This window comes from Lethenteron reissneri, chromosome 1, assembly GCF_015708825.2.
Source record: "Lethenteron reissneri isolate LAM-NWPU_2019-01 chromosome 1, ASM1570882v1, whole genome shotgun sequence".
Lineage (NCBI taxonomy): Eukaryota > Metazoa > Chordata > Hyperoartia > Petromyzontiformes > Petromyzontidae > Lethenteron > Lethenteron reissneri.
In genome coordinates, this window is record NC_083779.1 from 9,876,046 (window position 1) to 9,895,784 (window position 19,739).

Genomic DNA, 19,739 nt, shown 5'->3' on the forward strand with positions numbered 1-19,739 from the left:
GGTCAGTGATACAACTGTGACCATGGCTGTCCTTGAAAGTGAGATGCAACTAGTGTCGGAAGATGTCTCAACAACTGCTCCGTATAAAGATGTATTGCAAGACGTTGAGGTAGTACCTGTGGCTACAGGTATCACAGAAACAGATTTGAAACAGATCGGTAAAACACTGGATCAGGCTCCTGAACATGAAGCTATCGCACAGATCATTGAAATTGAAAAGCCAATTTCTGAAGATGATATCGTGCAAATAGTTGAAGTAAAAGAGGCAGATTCTGAACAAATAATTGAAGAAACGGTGACCATGCGAGAGCAAACAATAGTTGAAAGTTATACGCAACTTGTGTCTGAAGATTTTTCAACGGCTGCTGCATATGAAGGTGTCTCAGAAGACTTTGAGAAAATTGAAGTTGATAGGTTAATAAAAGAAGCCGACCAGGAAAAGATAATTGCAACGCCAGAAATATCTAGCAAACATTTAGATATTGATAAAATTACTGACATTGAAATGCCAATTTCTGAAGATGATATAGCAGAAATCGTTGTACCAAAGGAGGCAGATTCTCAAGTCGTCTTTGAAGAAACAATTACCATGGCAGAAAAAAAAGTACTTGAGAGTGAAACACCAATAAGGTCTGAAGAAGTTTCTACCACTGCGAATCATGAATGTTTCTCACAAGACGTTGAAATAGCAGAAGTAGATATATCAATCACAGAACCTGAACTGACAGAGATTCCAAAAAAAACAGATGAAGCATATGATCAGGAAGCGATTGAAATAATTCCTGAAATTGAACAGCAAACTTGTGAAGAATATATAGTACACACCACTGAACCTAAGAAAACAGATTCTGAAGATGAAATTGAAGAAATTTCGACCATGTCAGAGAAATCAATACTTGAAAGTGAAACGCAATTGGTGTATGGAGATGTTTCAACGACTGAAGCATATGAAGTTGACTCATGGTCATATGAAAAAGTAATGCAAGGCATTGAGATAAAAAATGTGGAGATGGGAACCCCAACACTCCCCATAGGTGTTGATAGTAAAGCACGTGTTGAAAGTTTTCATGAACCGGTGGAAAAACTAGAATTTGGATCTGATGGGCAGGGAATACTGTTTAATGCCAGTTTAGATGCCATGAGATTGGCTAACGCTAACCAGATGCAAATGTTCAGCAATGATGAGCAAACACCCTCAGGGGTAGTGTTCTTGGAGAGTGTTGATGAGAAGAAAAGTGAAACTGTTGTTCAGACAATTTCTGATGATCAGCCAATTTCTGAAGATGATATCGTGCAAATAGTTGAAGTAAAAGAGACAGATTCTGAACACATAATTGAAGAAACTGTGACCATGCGAGAGAAAACATTAGTTGGATGTGAAATACAATTAGTGTCTCAAGATGTGTCAACAGCTGCTGCATATGATGATGTCTCAGGAGACTTTGAGAAAAAAGAAGTGGGGTCAATCAAAGATGCTGACCTGGAAAAGAAAATTGAAACCCCAGGAATAGCTCGTGATCGTGAAGCTTTTTATAAAATCACTTATATTGAAAAGCCAATTTCTGAAGATGAAACAGAAGAAATCCTTGAACCAAAAGATGTAGATTTGCTAGAGGTCATTGAAGAAACGTTTACTATGCCAGAGGAAGCAGTTCTTGAAAGTGAAACGCGAATGGTCCCCAAAGATGTTTCAACAACTGCACCGTATGAAGGTGTCTCAGAAGACGATGAGATGGGAGAAGTGGTTAAACCAAGCACATATGATGATATAGCAGAGATCATTGATACACAAGAAGGAGATTTTGAACAAGTAGCTATTGGGGAAATCACTGAACCTGAACAACCATGTTGTGAAGATGACATCATGCCAAGTATTGACTCCAAGGATGACCTTTCCCAAGAGGTCAGTGATGCAACTGTGACCACAAGAGAAGAATCTGCCCTTGAAAGTGAAATGCAATTAGTGTCGGAAGGTGCCTCAACAACTGCTACGTACAAAGATGTCTTGCAAGACGTTGAGGTAGTACCTGTGGCTGCAGGTATCACAGAAGTTGATTTGGAACAGATCGATAAAACAACCGATCAGGCCACTGAACATGAAGCTAGAGCACAGATCATTGAAATTGAAAAGGTAATTTCAGAAGATGATATCGTGCAAATAGTTGCAATAAAAGAGGCAGATTCTGATCAAATAATTGAAGAAAATGTGAATATGCGAGAGCAAACAATAGTTGAAAGTGAAACACAATTGGTGTCTGAAGATGTGTCAACAGCTGCTGCATATGAAGGTGTCTCAGGAGACTTGGAGAAAATAGAAGTTGTGCGGTCAACCGTAGATGCTGACCTGGAAACGATCATTGAAACGCAGTCAAAAACTTCTGAACATGAAGCTATTGATAAAATAACTACAATTGAAAAGCCAATTTCTGAAGATGAAACTGCAGATTTCCTTGAACTAAAGGATGTAGTTTCGCAAGAGGTCATCGAAGAAACGTTTACTATGCCAGAGGAAACAGTACGTGAAAGTGAAACGCTATTGTTCCCTGAAGATGTTTCAACAACTGCTCCATATGAAGGTGTCTCAGAAGACGACGAGATAGGAGAAGTGGTTAAACCCAGCACATATGATGATATAGCAGAGATCATTGATACACAAGAGGGAGATTTTGAACAAGAAGCTATTGGGGAAATCACTGATCCCAAACAACCGTGTTGTGAAGATGACATCTTTCCAATTATTGACTCAATGGATGACATTTCTGAAGAGGTCAGTGATGCAACTGTGACCACAAGAGAAGAAGATGTCCGTGAAGGTGAAATGCAATTAGTGTCCAAAGATGTCTCAACAACTGCTTCGTACAAAGATGTCTTGCAAGACGTTGAGGTAGTACCTGTCGCTACAGGTATCACAGAAGCTGATTTGGAACAGATCGATAAAACAACAGATCAGGCAACTGAAAATGAAGCTATAGAACAAATAATTGAAATTGAAAAGTCAATTTTTGAAGATGATATCGTGCAAATAGTTGAAGTAAAAGAGGCAGATTCTGATCAAATAATTGAAGAAACTGTGACTGTGCGAGAGCAAACAATAGTTGAAAGTGAAACACAATTGGTGTCTGAAGATATGTCAACAGCTGCTGCATATGAAGGTGTCTCAGAAGACGACGAGATAGGAGAAGAGGTTCAACCAAGCACATATGATGATATGGCAGAAATCATTGATACACAAGAAGGAGATTTTGAACAAGAAGCTATTGGGGAAATCACTGATCCTGAACAACCGTTTTGTGACGATGACATCATGCCATTTATTGACTCTAAGGATTACCTTTCTGAAGAGGTCAGTGATGCAGCTGTGACCACGAGAGAAGAAGCTGCCTTTGAAAGTGAAATGCAATTAGTGTCAGAAGATATCTCAACAACTGCTCCGTACAAAGATGTCTTGCAAGACGTTGAGGCAGTACCTGTGGCTCCAGGTATCACAGAAGCTGATTTGGAACAGATCGGTATAACACCAGATGAGGCTGCTGAGCATGCAGCTATAGAACAGATCACTGAAATTGAAAAGCCAATTTATGAAGATGATACCGTGCAAATAGTTGAAGTAAAAGAGGCAGATTCTGATCAAATAAATGAAGAAACTGTGACCATGCTAGAGCAAACAATAGCTGAAAGTGAACCGTTATTGGTCCCTGAAGATGTTTCAACAACTGCTCCATATGAAGGTTTTTCAGAAGATGACGAGATAAAAGAAGTGGTTAAACAAAGCACATATGATGATATAGCAGAGATCATTGATACACAAGATGGAGATTTTGAACAAGAAGCTATTGGGGAAATCACTGAACCTGAACAACCGTGTTGTGAAGATGAGATCATTTCAATCATTGACTCAAAGGAGGACCTTCCTGAAGAGGTCAGTGATACAACTGTGACCACGGCTGTCCTTGAAAGTGAAACGCAATTGGTGTTTGGAGATTTTTCAACGACTGCTGCAATTGAAGTTGACTCATGGTCATATGAAAAAGTAATGCAAGGAATTGAGATAAAAAATGTGGAGGTGGGAACCCCAACACTCCCTATAGCTGTTGACAGCAAAGCACGTGTTAAATGTTTTTATGAACCAGTGGAAAAACTAGAATTTGGACCTGCTGGGCAGGGAATACTGTTTAATGCCAGTTTAGATGCCATGAGATTGGCTAACGCTAACCAGATGCTAATGCTCTGTAATGATGAGCAAACACCCTCAGGTGTAGTGTTCTTAGAGATAGTTGATGAGAAGGAAAGTGAAATTGATGTTCAGCCAATTTCTGATGATCAGCCAATTTCTGAAGATGATATCGTGAAAATAGTTGAAGGAAAAGAGGCAGATTCTGAACATATAATTGAAGAAACTGTGACCAAGCGAGAGCAAACAATAGTTGAAAGTAAAACACAATTGGTGTCTGGAGATGTTTTAAGAGCTGCTGCAAATGAAGGTGTCAAAGAAGTTGACTTGGAAAAGAAAATTGAAACCCCAGGAAAAGCTCCTGATCGTGAAGCTATTTATGAAATCACTGACATTGAAAAGCCAATTTCTGAAGATGAAATAGAAGAAATCCTTGAACCAAAGGATGTAGATTCGCAAGAGGTCATTGAAGAAACGTTTATTATGCCAGAGGAAACTGTACGTGAAATTGAAACGCTAATGGTCCCTGAAGATGTTTCAACAACTGCTACGTATGAAGGTGTCTCAGACGACGACGAAATAGGAGAAGTGGTTAAATCAAAAACACATGAAGATATAGCAGAGATCATTGATCCACAAGATGGAGATTTTGTACAAGAAGCTATTGGGGAAATCACTGAACCTGAACAAGCGTGTTGTGAAGTTGACATCATTTCAATCATTGACTCAAAGGAGGACCTTCCTGAAGAGGTCAGTGATACAACTGTGACCACGGCTGTCCTTGAAAGTGAAATGCAATTAGTGTCAGAAGATGTTTCAACAGCTGCTGCATATGAAGGTGTCTCAGGAGACTTGGAGAAAATAGAAATTATGCGGTCAACCAAAGATACTGACCTGGAAACGATCATTGAAACGCCATCAAAAGCTTCTGAACGTGAAGTTATTGAGAAAATAACTACAATTGAAAAGCCAATTTCTGAAGATGAAACAGCAGAAATCCTTGAACCAAAGGATGTAGATTCGCAAGAGGTCATTGAAGAAACGTTTACTATGCCAGAGGAAACAATACATGGAAGTGAAACGCCAATGGTCTCTGAAGATGTTTCACCAACTGCTCCGTATGAAGGTGTCTCAGAAGACGACGAGATAAGAGAAGTGGTTAAACCAAGCACATATGATGATATAGCAGAGATCATTGATACACAAGAGGGAGATTTTGAACAAGAAGCTATTGGGGAAATCACTGATCCCAAACAACCGTGTTGTGAAGATGACATCTTTCCAATTATTGACTCAATGGATGACATTTCTGAAGAGGTCAGTGATGCAACTGTGACCACAAGAGAAGAAGATGTCCGTGAAGGTGAAATGCAATTAGTGTCCAAAGATGTCTCAACAACTGCTTCGTACAAAGATGTCTTGCAAGACGTTGAGGTAGTACCTGTCGCTACAGGTATCACAGAAGCTGATTTGGAACAGATCGATAAAACAACAGATCAGGCAACTGAAAATGAAGCTATAGAACAAATAATTGAAATTGAAAAGTCAATTTTTGAAGATGATATCGTGCAAATAGTTGAAGTAAAAGAGGCAGATTCTGATCAAATAATTGAAGAAACTGTGACTGTGCGAGAGCAAACAATAGTTGAAAGTGAAACACAATTGGTGTCTGAAGATATGTCAACAGCTGCTGCATATGAAGGTGTCTCAGAAGACGACGAGATAGGAGAAGAGGTTCAACCAAGCACATATGATGATATGGCAGAAATCATTGATACACAAGAAGGAGATTTTGAACAAGAAGCTATTGGGGAAATCACTGATCCTGAACAACCGTTTTGTGACGATGACATCATGCCATTTATTGACTCTAAGGATTACCTTTCTGAAGAGGTCAGTGATGCAGCTGTGACCACGAGAGAAGAAGCTGCCTTTGAAAGTGAAATGCAATTAGTGTCAGAAGATATCTCAACAACTGCTCCGTACAAAGATGTCTTGCAAGACGTTGAGGCAGTACCTGTGGCTCCAGGTATCACAGAAGCTGATTTGGAACAGATCGGTATAACACCAGATGAGGCTGCTGAGCATGCAGCTATAGAACAGATCACTGAAATTGAAAAGCCAATTTATGAAGATGATACCGTGCAAATAGTTGAAGTAAAAGAGGCAGATTCTGATCAAATAAATGAAGAAACTGTGACCATGCTAGAGCAAACAATAGCTGAAAGTGAACCGTTATTGGTCCCTGAAGATGTTTCAACAACTGCTCCATATGAAGGTTTTTCAGAAGATGACGAGATAAAAGAAGTGGTTAAACAAAGCACATATGATGATATAGCAGAGATCATTGATACACAAGATGGAGATTTTGAACAAGAAGCTATTGGGGAAATCACTGAACCTGAACAACCGTGTTGTGAAGATGAGATCATTTCAATCATTGACTCAAAGGAGGACCTTCCTGAAGAGGTCAGTGATACAACTGTGACCACGGCTGTCCTTGAAAGTGAAACGCAATTGGTGTTTGGAGATTTTTCAACGACTGCTGCAATTGAAGTTGACTCATGGTCATATGAAAAAGTAATGCAAGGAATTGAGATAAAAAATGTGGAGGTGGGAACCCCAACACTCCCTATAGCTGTTGACAGCAAAGCACGTGTTAAATGTTTTTATGAACCAGTGGAAAAACTAGAATTTGGACCTGCTGGGCAGGGAATACTGTTTAATGCCAGTTTAGATGCCATGAGATTGGCTAACGCTAACCAGATGCTAATGCTCTGTAATGATGAGCAAACACCCTCAGGTGTAGTGTTCTTAGAGATAGTTGATGAGAAGGAAAGTGAAATTGATGTTCAGCCAATTTCTGATGATCAGCCAATTTCTGAAGATGATATCGTGAAAATAGTTGAAGGAAAAGAGGCAGATTCTGAACATATAATTGAAGAAACTGTGACCAAGCGAGAGCAAACAATAGTTGAAAGTAAAACACAATTGGTGTCTGGAGATGTTTTAAGAGCTGCTGCAAATGAAGGTGTCAAAGAAGTTGACTTGGAAAAGAAAATTGAAACCCCAGGAAAAGCTCCTGATCGTGAAGCTATTTATGAAATCACTGACATTGAAAAGCCAATTTCTGAAGATGAAATAGAAGAAATCCTTGAACCAAAGGATGTAGATTCGCAAGAGGTCATTGAAGAAACGTTTATTATGCCAGAGGAAACTGTACGTGAAATTGAAACGCTAATGGTCCCTGAAGATGTTTCAACAACTGCTACGTATGAAGGTGTCTCAGACGACGACGAAATAGGAGAAGTGGTTAAATCAAAAACACATGAAGATATAGCAGAGATCATTGATCCACAAGATGGAGATTTTGTACAAGAAGCTATTGGGGAAATCACTGAACCTGAACAAGCGTGTTGTGAAGTTGACATCATTTCAATCATTGACTCAAAGGAGGACCTTCCTGAAGAGGTCAGTGATACAACTGTGACCACGGCTGTCCTTGAAAGTGAAATGCAATTAGTGTCAGAAGATGTTTCAACAGCTGCTGCATATGAAGGTGTCTCAGGAGACTTGGAGAAAATAGAAATTATGCGGTCAACCAAAGATACTGACCTGGAAACGATCATTGAAACGCCATCAAAAGCTTCTGAACGTGAAGTTATTGAGAAAATAACTACAATTGAAAAGCCAATTTCTGAAGATGAAACAGCAGAAATCCTTGAACCAAAGGATGTAGATTCGCAAGAGGTCATTGAAGAAACGTTTACTATGCCAGAGGAAACAATACATGGAAGTGAAACGCCAATGGTCTCTGAAGATGTTTCACCAACTGCTCCGTATGAAGGTGTCTCAGAAGACGACGAGATAAGAGAAGTGGTTAAACCAAGCACATATGATGATATAGCAGAGATCATTGATACACAAGGAGATTTTGAACAAGAAGCTATTGGGGAAATCACTGATCCTGAACAACCGTTTTGTGACGATGACATAATGCCATTTATTGACTCTAAGGATTACCTTTCTGAAGAGGTCAGTGATGCAGCTGTGACCACGAGAGAAGAAGCTGCCTTTGAAAGTGAAATGCAATTAGTGTCGGAAGATGTCTCAACAACTGCTCCGTACAAAGATGTCTTGCAAGACGTTGAGGTAGTACCTGTGGCTACAGGTATCACAGAAGCTGATTTGGAACAGATCGATCAAACAACAGATCAGGCTACTGAACATGAAGCTATAGCACAAATCATTGAAATTGAAAAGCCAACTTCTGAAGATGATATCGTGCAAATAGTTGAAGTAAAAGAGGCAGATTCGGAACATATTATTGAAGAAACTATGACTATGCGAGAGCAAACAATAGTTGAAAGTGAAACACAATTGGTGTCTGAAGATGTGTCAACAGCTGCTGCATATGAAGGTGTCTCAGGAGACTTTGAGAAAATAGAAGTTGTGCGGTCAACCGTAGATGCTGACCTGGAAAAGATCATTGAAACGCCATCAAAAGCTTCTGAACATGAAGATATTGATAAAATAACTACAATTGAAAAGCCAGTTTCTGAAGATGAAACAGCAGATTTCCTTGAACCAAAGGATGTAGATTTGCAAGAGGTCATTGAAGAAACGTTTACTATGCCAGAGGAAACAGTATGTGAAAGTGAAACGCTAATGGTCCCTGAAGATGTTTCAACAACTGCTACCTATGAAGGTGTCTCAGACGACGACGAAATAGGAGAAGTGGTTAAATCAAAAGCATATGAAGATAAAGCAGAGATCATTGATACACAAGATGGAGATTTTGTACAAGAAGCTATTGGGGAAATCACTGAACCTGAACAAGCGTGTTGTGAAGTTGACATCATTTCAATCATTAATTCAAAGGAGGACCTTCCTGAAGAGGTCAGTGATACAACTGTGACCACGGCTGTCCTTGAAAGTGAAAAGCAATTTGTGTCAGAAGATATGTCAACAGCTGCTGCATATGAAGGTGTCTCAGGAGACTTGGAGAAAATAGAAATTGTGCGGTCAACCAAAGATACTGACCTGGAAACGATCATTGAAACGCCATCCAAAGCTTCTGAACACGAAGCTTTTGATAAAATAACTACAATTGAAAAGCCAGTTTCTGAAGATGAAACAGCAGATTTCCTTGAACCAAAGGATGTAGATTCGCAAGAGGTCATTGAAGAAACGTTTACTATGCCAGAAGGAACAGTACGTGAAAGTGAAACGCTAATGGTCACCGAAGATGTTTCAACAACTGCTCCGTATGAAGGTGTCTCAGAAGACGACGAGATAGGAGAAGTGGTTAAACCAAGCACATATGATGATGTCGCAGAGATCATTGATACACAAGATGGAGATTATGAACAAAAAGCTATTGGGGAAATCACTGAACCTGAACAACCATGTTGTGAAGATGACAGCATGCCAATTATTGACTCAAAAGATGACCTTTATCAAGAGGTCAGTGATGCAACTGTGACCACAAGAGAAGAAGCTATTCTTGAAAGTGAAATGCAATTAGTGTTGAAGGATGTCTCAACAACTGCTCTGTACAAAGATGTCTTGCAAGTGGTTGAGGTAGTACCTGTGGCTACAGGTCTCACAGAAGCTGATTTGGAACAGATCGGTAAAACAACAGATCAGGCTACTGAACATGAAGCTATAGCACAGATAATTGAATTTGAAAAGCCAATTTCTGAAGATGATATCGTGCAAATAGATGAAGTAGAAGAGGCAGATTCTGAACAAATAATTGAAGAAACTGTGACTATACGAGAGCAAACAATAGTTGAAACTGAAACACAATTGGTGTCTGAAGATGGGTCAACAGTTGCTGCATATGAAGGTGTCTCAGGAGACTTTGAGAAAATAGAATTTGCGCCGTCAACCATAGATACTGAGCTGGAAACGATCATTGAAACGCCATCAAAAGTTTCTGAACACGAAGCTATTGATAAAATAACTACAATTGAAAAGCCAGTTTCTGAAAATGAAACAGCAGATTTCCTTGAACCAAAGGATGTAGATTCGCAAGAGGTCATTGAAGAAACGTTTACTATGCCAGAGGAAGCAGTACATGGAAGTGAAACGCTAATGGTCCCCAAAGATGTTTCAACAACTGCTCCATATGAAGGTGTCTCAGAAGACGACGAGATAGGAGAAGAGGTTCAACCAAGCACATATGATGATATGGCAGAAATCATTGATACACAAGAAGGAGATATTGAACAAGAAGCTATTGGGGAAATCACTGAAACTGAACAACCGTGTTGTGAAGATGACATCATGCCAATTATTGACTCAAAGGATGACCTTTCTGAAGAGGTCAGTGATGCAGCTGTGACCACGAGAGAAGAAGCTGCCTTTGAAAGTGAAATGCAATTAGTGTCAGAAGATATCTCAACAACTGCTCCGTACAAAGATGTCTTGCAAGACGTTGAGGCAGTACCTGTGGCTCCAGGTATCACAGAAGCTGATTTGGAACAGATCGGTATAACACCAGATGAGGCTGCTGAGCATGCAGCTATAGAACAGATCACTGAAATTGAAAAGCCAATTTATGAAGATGATACCGTGCAAATAGTTGAAGTAAAAGAGGCAGATTCTGATCAAATAAATGAAGACACTGTGACCATGCTAGAGCAAACAATAGCTGAAAGTGAACCGTTATTGGTCCCTGAAGATGTTTCAACAACTGCTCCATATGAAGGTTTTTCAGAAGATGACGAGATAAAAGAAGTGGTTAAACAAAGCACATATGATGATATAGCAGAGATCATTGATACACAAGATGGAGATTTTGAACAAGAAGCTATTGGGGAAATCACTGAACCTGAACAACCGTGTTGTGAAGATGAGATCATTTCAATCATTGACTCAAAGGAGGACCTTCCTGAAGAGGTCAGTGATACAACTGTGACCACGGCTGTCCTTGAAAGTGAAACGCAATTGGTGTTTGGAGATTTTTCAACGACTGCTGCAATTGAAGTTGACTCATGGTCATATGAAAAAGTAATGCAAGGAATTGAGATAAAAAATGTGGAGGTGGGAACCCCAACACTCCCTATAGCTGTTGACAGCAAAGCACGTGTTGAATGTTTTTATGAACCAGTGGAAAAACTAGAATTTGGACCTGCTGGGCAGGGAATACTGTTTAATGCCAGTTTAGATGCCATGAGATTGGCTAACGCTAACCAGATGCTAATGCTCTGTAATGATGAGCAAACACCCTCAGGTGTAGTGTTCTTGGAGATAGTTGATGAGAAGGAAAGTGAAATTGATGTTCAGCCAATTTCTGATGATCAGCCAATTTCTGAAGATGATATCGTGAAAGTAGTTGAAGGAAAAGAGGCAGATTCTGAACATATAATTGAAGAAACTGTGACCAAGCGAGAGCAAACAATAGTTGAAAGTGAAACACAATTGGTGTCTGGAGATGTTTTAAGAGCTGCTGCAAATGAAGGTGTCAAAGAAGTTGACTTGGAAAAGAAAATTGAAACCCCAGGAAAAGCTCCTGATCGTGAAGCTATTTATGAAATCACTGACATTGAAAAGCCAATTTCTGAAGATGAAATAGAAGAAATCCTTGAACCAAAGGATGTAGATTCGCAAGAGGTCATTGAAGAAACGTTTATTATGCCAGAGGAAACTGTACGTGAAATTGAAACGCTAATGGTCCCTGAAGATGTTTCAACAACTGCTACGTATGAAGGTGTCTCAGACGACGACGAAATAGGAGAAGTGGTTAAATCAAAAACACATGAAGATATAGCAGAGATCATTGATCCACAAGATGGAGATTTTGTACAAGAAGCTATTGGGGAAATCACTGAACCTGAACAAGCGTGTTGTGAAGTTGACATCATTTCAATCATTGACTCAAAGGAGGACCTTCCTGAAGAGGTCAGTGATACAACTGTGACCACGGCTGTCCTTGAAAGTGAAATGCAATTAGTGTCAGAAGATGTTTCAACAGCTGCTGCATATGAAGGTGTCTCAGGAGACTTGGAGAAAATAAAAATTATGCGGTCAACCAAAGATACTGACCTGGAAACGATCATTGAAACGCCATCAAAAGCTTCTGAACGTGAAGTTATTGAGAAAATAACTACAATTGAAAAGCCAATTTCTGAAGATGAAACAGCAGAAATCCTTGAACCAAAGGATGTAGATTCGCAAGAGGTCATTGAAGAAACGTTTACTATGCCAGAGGAAACAGTACATGGAAGTGAAACGCCAATGGTCTCTGAAGATGTTTCACCAACTGCTCCGTATGAAGGTGTCTCAGAAGACGACGAGATAAGAGAAGTGGTTAAACCAAGCACATATGATGATATAGCAGAGATCATTGATACACAAGGAGATTTTGAACAAGAAGCTATTGGGGAAATCACTGATCCTGAACAACCGTTTTGTGACGATGACATAATGCCATTTATTGACTCTAAGGATTACCTTTCTGAAGAGGTCAGTGATGCAGCTGTGACCACGAGAGAAGAAGCTGCCTTTGAAAGTGAAATGCAATTAGTGTCGGAAGATGTCTCAACAACTGCTCCGTACAAAGATGTCTTGCAAGACGTTGAGGTAGTACCTGTGGCTACAGGTATCACAGAAGCTGATTTGGAACAGATCGATCAAACAACAGATCAGGCTACTGAACATGAAGCTATAGCACAAATCATTGAAATTGAAAAGCCAACTTCTGAAGATGATATCGTGCAAATAGTTGAAGTAAAAGAGGCAGATTCGGAACATATTATTGAAGAAACTGTGACTATGCGAGAGCAAACAATAGTTGAAAGTGAAACACAATTGGTGTCTGAAGATGTGTCAACAGCTGCTGCATATGAAGGTGTCTCAGGAGACTTTGAGAAAATAGAAGTTGTGCGGTCAACCGTAGATGCTGACCTGGAAAAGATCATTGAAACGCCATCAAAAGCTTCTGAACATGAAGATATTGATAAAATAACTACAATTGAAAAGCCAGTTTCTGAAGATGAAACAGCAGATTTCCTTGAACCAAAGGATGTAGATTTGCAAGAGGTCATTGAAGAAACGTTTACTATGCCAGAGGAAACAGTATGTGAAAGTGAAACGCTAATGGTCCCTGAAGATGTTTCAACAACTGCTACCTATGAAGGTGTCTCAGACGACGACGAAATAGGAGAAGTGGTTAAATCAAAAGCATATGAAGATAAAGCAGAGATCATTGATACACAAGATGGAGATTTTGTACAAGAAGCTATTGGGGAAATCACTGAACCTGAACAAGCGTGTTGTGAAGTTGACATCATTTCAATCATTAATTCAAAGGAGGACCTTCCTGAAGAGGTCAGTGATACAACTGTGACCACGGCTGTCCTTGAAAGTGAAAAGCAATTTGTGTCAGAAGATATGTCAACAGCTGCTGCATATGAAGGTGTCTCAGGAGACTTGGAGAAAATAGAAATTGTGCGGTCAACCAAAGATACTGACCTGGAAACGATCATTGAAACGCCATCCAAAGCTTCTGAACACGAAGCTTTTGATAAAATAACTACAATTGAAAAGCCAGTTTCTGAAGATGAAACAGCAGATTTCCTTGAACCAAAGGATGTAGATTCGCAAGAGGTCATTGAAGAAACGTTTACTATGCCAGAAGGAACAGTACGTGAAAGTGAAACGCTAATGGTCACCGAAGATGTTTCAACAACTGCTCCGTATGAAGGTGTCTCAGAAGACGACGAGATAGGAGAAGTGGTTAAACCAAGCACATATGATGATGTCGCAGAGATCATTGATACACAAGATGGAGATTATGAACAAAAGCTATTGGGGAAATCACTGAACCTGAACAACCATGTTGTGAAGATGACAGCATGCCAATTATTGACTCAAAGGATGACCTTTATCAAGAGGTCAGTGATGCAACTGTGACCACAAGAGAAGAAGCTATTCTTGAAAGTGAAATGCAATTAGTGTTGAAGGATGTCTCAACAACTGCTCTGTACAAAGATGTCTTGCAAGTGGTTGAGGTAGTACCTGTGGCTACAGGTCTCACAGAAGCTGATTTGGAACAGATCGGTAAAACAACAGATCAGGCTACTGAACATGAAGCTATAGCACAGATAATTGAATTTGAAAAGCCAATTTCTGAAGATGATATCGTGCAAATAGATGAAGTAGAAGAGGCAGATTCTGAACAAATAATTGAAGAAACTGTGACTATACGAGAGCAAACAATAGTTGAAACTGAAACACAATTGGTGTCTGAAGATGGGTCAACAGTTGCTGCATATGAAGGTGTCTCAGGAGACTTTGAGAAAATAGAATTTGCGCCGTCAACCATAGATACTGAGCTGGAAACGATCATTGAAACGCCATCAAAAGTTTCTGAACACGAAGCTATTGATAAAATAACTACAATTGAAAAGCCAGTTTCTGAAAATGAAACAGCAGATTTCCTTGAACCAAAGGATGTAGATTCGCAAGAGGTCATTGAAGAAACGTTTACTATGCCAGAGGAAGCAGTACATGGAAGTGAAACGCTAATGGTCCCCAAAGATGTTTCAACAACTGCTCCGTATGAAGGTGTCTCAGAAGACGACGAGATAAGAGAAGTGGTTAAACCAAGCACATTTGATGATATAGCAGAGATCATTGATACACAAGGAGATTTTGAACACGAAGCTATTGGGGAAATCACTGAAACTGAACAACCGTGTTGTGAAGATGACATCATGCCAATTATTGACTCAAAGGATGACCTTTCTCAAGAGGTCAGTGATGCAACTGTGACCACAAGAGAAGAAGATGTTCGTGAAGGTGAAATGCAATTAGTGTCGGAAGATGTCTCAACAACTGCTCCGTACAAAGATGTCTTGCAAGACGTTGAGGTAGTACCTGTGGCTACAGGTATCACAGAAGCTGATTTGGAACAGATCGATCAAACAACAGATCAGGCTACTGAACATGAAGCTATAGCACAAATCATTGAAATTGAAAAGCCAACTTCTGAAGATGATATCGTGCAAATAGTTGAAGTAAAAGAGGCAGATTCGGAACAAATAATTGAAGAAACTGTGACTATGCGAGAGCAAACAATAGTTGAAAGTGAAACACAATTGGTGTCTGAAGATGTGTCAACAGCTGCTGCATATGAAGGTGTCTCAGGAGACTTTGAGAAAATAGAAGTTGTGCGGTCAACCGTAGATGCTGACCTGGAAAAGATCATTGAAACGCCATCAAAAGCTTCTGAACATGAAGATATTGATAAAATAACTACAATTGAAAAGCCAGTTTCTGAAGATGAAACAGCAGATTTCCTTGAACCAAAGGATGTAGATTTGCAAGAGGTCATTGAAGAAACGTTTACTATGCCAGAGGAAACAGTATGTGAAAGTGAAACGCTAATGGTCCCTGAAGATGTTTCAACAACTGCTACCTATGAAGGTGTCTCAGAAGACGACGAGATAGGAGAAGAGGTTCAACCAAGCACATATGATGATATGGCAGAAATCATTGATACACAAGAAGGAGATTTTGAACAAGAAGCTATTGGGGAAATCACTGAAACTGAACAACCGTGTTGTGAAGATGACATCATGCCAATTATTGACTCAAAGGATGACCTTTCTGAAGAGGTCAGTGATGCAGCTGTGACCACGAGAGAAGAAGCTGCCTTTGAAAGTGAAATGCAATTAGTGTCAGAAGATATCTCAACAACTGCTCCGTACAAAGATGTCTTGCAAGACGTTGAGGCAGTACCTGTGGCTCCAGGTATCACAGAAGCTGATTTGGAACAGATGGGTATAACACCAGATGAGGCTGCTGAGCATGCAGCTATAGAACAGATCACTGAAATTGAAAAGCCAATTTATGAAGATGATACCGTGCAAATAGTTGAAGTAAAAGAGGCAGATTCTGATCAAATAAATGAAGAAACTGTGACCATGCTAGAGCAAACAATAGCTGAAAGTGAACCGTTATTGGTCCCTGAAGATGTTTCAACAACTGCTCCATATGAAGGTTTTTCAGAAGATGACGAGATAAAAGAAGTGGTTAAACAAAGCACATATGATGATATAGCAGAGATCATTGATACACAAGATGGAGATTTTGAACAAGAAGCTATTGGGGAAATCACTGAACCTGAACAACCGTGTTGTGAAGATGAGATCATTTCAATCATTGACTCAAAGGAGGACCTTCCTGAAGAGGTCAGTGATACAACTGTGACCACGGCTGTCCTTGAAAGTGAAACGCAATTGTGTGTTTGGAGATTTTTCAACGACTGCTGCAATTGAAGTTGACTCATGGTCATATGAAAAGTAATGCAAGGAATTGAGATAAAAAATGTGGAGGTGGGAACCCCAACACTCCCTATAGCTGTTGACAGCAAAGCACGTGTTGAATGTTTTTATGAACCAGTGGAAAAACTAGAATTTGGACCTGCTGGGCAGGGAATACTGTTTAATGCCAGTTTAGATGCCATGAGATTGGCTAACGCTAACCAGATGCTAATGCTCTGTAATGATGAGCAAACACCCTCAGGTGTAGTGTTCTTGGAGATAGTTGATGAGAAGGAAAGTGAAATTGATGTTCAGCCAATTTCTGATGATCAGCCCAATTTCTGAAGATGATATCGTGAAATAGTTGAAGGAAAAGAGGCAGATTCTGAACATATAATTGAAGAAACTGTGACCAAGCGAGAGCAAACAATAGTTGAAAGTGAAACACAATTGGTGTCTGGAGATGTTTTAAGAGCTGCTGCAAATGAAGGTGTCAAAGAAGTTGACTTGGAAAAGAAAATTGAAACCCCAGGAAAAGCTCCTGATCGTGAAGCTATTTATGAAATCACTGACATTGAAAAGCCAATTTCTGAAGATGAAATAGAAGAAATCCTTGAACCAAAGGATGTAGATTTGCAAGAGGTCATTGAAGAAACGTTTACTATGCCAGAGGAAACAGTATGTGAAGTGAAACGCTAATGGTCCCTGAAGATGTTTCAACAACTGCTACCTATGAAGGTGTCTCAGACGACGACGAAATAGGAGAAGTGGTTAAATCAAAAGCATATGAAGATAAAGCAGAGATCATTGATACACAAGATGGAGATTTTGTACAAGAAGCTATTGGGGAAATCACTGAACCTGAACAAGCGTGTTGTGAAGTTGACATCATTTCAATCATTAATTCAAAGGAGGACCTTCCTGAAGAGGTCAGTGATACAACTGTGACCACGGCTGTCCTTGAAAGTGAAAAGCAATTTGTGTCAGAAGATATGTCAACAGCTGCTGCATATGAAGGTGTCTCAGGAGACTTGGAGAAAATAGAAATTGTGCGGTCAACCAAAGATACTGACCTGGAAACGATCATTGAAACGCCATCCAAAGCTTCTGAACACGAAGCTTTTGATAAAATAACTACAATTGAAAAGCCAGTTTCTGAAGATGAAACAGCAGATTTCCTTGAACCAAAGGATGTAGATTCGCAAGAGGTCATTGAAGAAACGTTTACTATGCCAGAAGGAACAGTACGTGAAAGTGAAACGCTAATGGTCACCGAAGATGTTTCAACAACTGCTCCGTATGAAGGTGTCTCAGAAGACGACGAGATAGGAGAAGTGGTTAAACCAAGCACATATGATGATGTCGCAGAGATCATTGATACACAAGATGGAGATTATGAACAAAAGCTATTGGGGAAATCACTGAACCTGAACAACCATGTTGTGAAGATGACAGCATGCCAATTATTGACTCAAAGGATGACCTTTATCAAGAGGTCAGTGATGCAACTGTGACCACAAGAGAAGAAGCTATTCTGAAAGTGAAATGCAATTAGTGTTGAAGGATGTCTCAACAACTGCTCTGTACAAAGATGTCTTGCAAGTGGTTGAGGTAGTACCTGTGGCTACAGGTCTCACAGAAGCTGATTTGGAACAGATCGGTAAAACTAACAGATCAGGCTACTGAACATGAAGCTATAGCACAGATAATTTGAATTTGAAAGCCAATTTCTGAAGATGATACGTGCAAATAGATGAAGTAGAAGAGGCAGATTCTGAACAAATAATGAAGCAACTGTTGACTATACGAGAGCAACAATAGTTGAAACTGAAACACAATGGTGTCTGAAGATGGGTCAACAGTTGCTGCATATGAAGGTTGTCTCAGGAGACTTTGAGAAAATAGAATTGCGCCGTCAACCATAGATACTGAGTGGAAACGATCATTGAAACGCCATCAAAAGTTTCTGAACACGAAGCTATTGATAAAATAACTACAATTGAAAAGCCAGTTTCTGGAAAATGAAAACAGCAGATTTCCTTGAACCAAAGGATGTAGATTCGCAAGAGGTCATTTGAAGAAACGTTTACTATGCCAGAGGAAGCAGTACATGGAAGTGAAACGCTAATGGTCCCCAAAGATGTTTCAACAACTGCTCCGTATGAAGGTGTCTCAGAAGACGACCGAGATAAGAGAAGTGGTTAAACAAGCACCTTTGATGATATAGCAGAGATCATTGATACACAAGGAGATTTTGACCACGAAGTATTGGGGAAGAGAAATCACTGAAACTGAACAACCGTGTTGTGAAGATGACATCATGCCAATTATTGACTCAAAGGATGACCTTTCTCAAGAGGTCAGTGATGCAACTGTGACCACAAGAGAAGAAGATGTTCGTGAAGGTGAAATGCAATTAGTGTCGGAAGATGTCTCAACAACTGCTCCGTACAAAGATGTCTTGCAAGACGTTGAGGTAGTACCTGTGGCTACAGGTATCACAGAAGCTGATTTGGAACAGATCGATCAAACAACAGATCAGGCTACTGAACATGAAGCTATAGCACAAATCATTGAAATTGAAAAGCCAACTTCTGAAGATGATATCGTGCAAATAGTTGAAGTAAAAGAGGCAGATTCGGAACAAATAATTGAAGAAACTGTGACTATGCGAGAGCAAACAATAGTGAAAGTGAAACACAATTGGTGTCTGAAGATGTGTCAACAGCTGCTGCATATGAAGGTGTCTCAGGAGACTTTGAGAAAATAGAAGTTGTGCGGTCAACCGTAGATGCTGACCTGGAAAAGATCATTGAAACGCCATCAAAAGCTTCTGAACATGAAGATATTGATAAAATAACTACAATTGAAAAGCCAGTTTCTGAAGATGAAACAGCAGATTTCCTTGAACCAAAGGATGTAGATTTGCAAGAGGTCATTGAAGAAACGTTTACTATGCCAGAGGAAACAGTATGTGAAAGTGAAACGCTAATGGTCCCTGAAGATGTTTCAACAACTGCTACCTATGAAGGTGTCTCAGAAGACGACGAGGAAGAGAAAGGTTCAACCAAGCACATATGATGATATGGCAGAAATCATTGATACACAAGAAGGAGATTTTGAACAAGAAGCTATTGGGGAAATCACTGAAACTGAACAACCGTGTTGTGAAGATGACATCATGCCAATTATTGACTCAAAGGATGACCTTTCTGAAGAGGTCAGTGATGCAGCTGTGACCACGAGAGAAGAAGCTGCCTTTGAAAGTGAAATGCAATTAGTGTCAGAAGATA

General features: G+C 39.8%; 1 protein-coding gene across 1 annotated transcript in view; it reads right to left on the minus strand.

Moving 5' to 3' along the window:
• Window positions 1-16,704: 16,704 nt before the first annotated feature.
• Window positions 16,705-19,739, minus strand: part of LOC133341968 (sodium/mannose cotransporter SLC5A10-like) — a 15,601-nt gene continuing 12,566 nt past the window's right edge. The window contains exon 7 of the mRNA XM_061550846.1: window positions 16,705-16,852. Coding sequence (XP_061406830.1) covers window positions 16,705-16,852 — 148 coding nt within the window. The remainder of the gene's footprint in view (window positions 16,853-19,739) is intronic.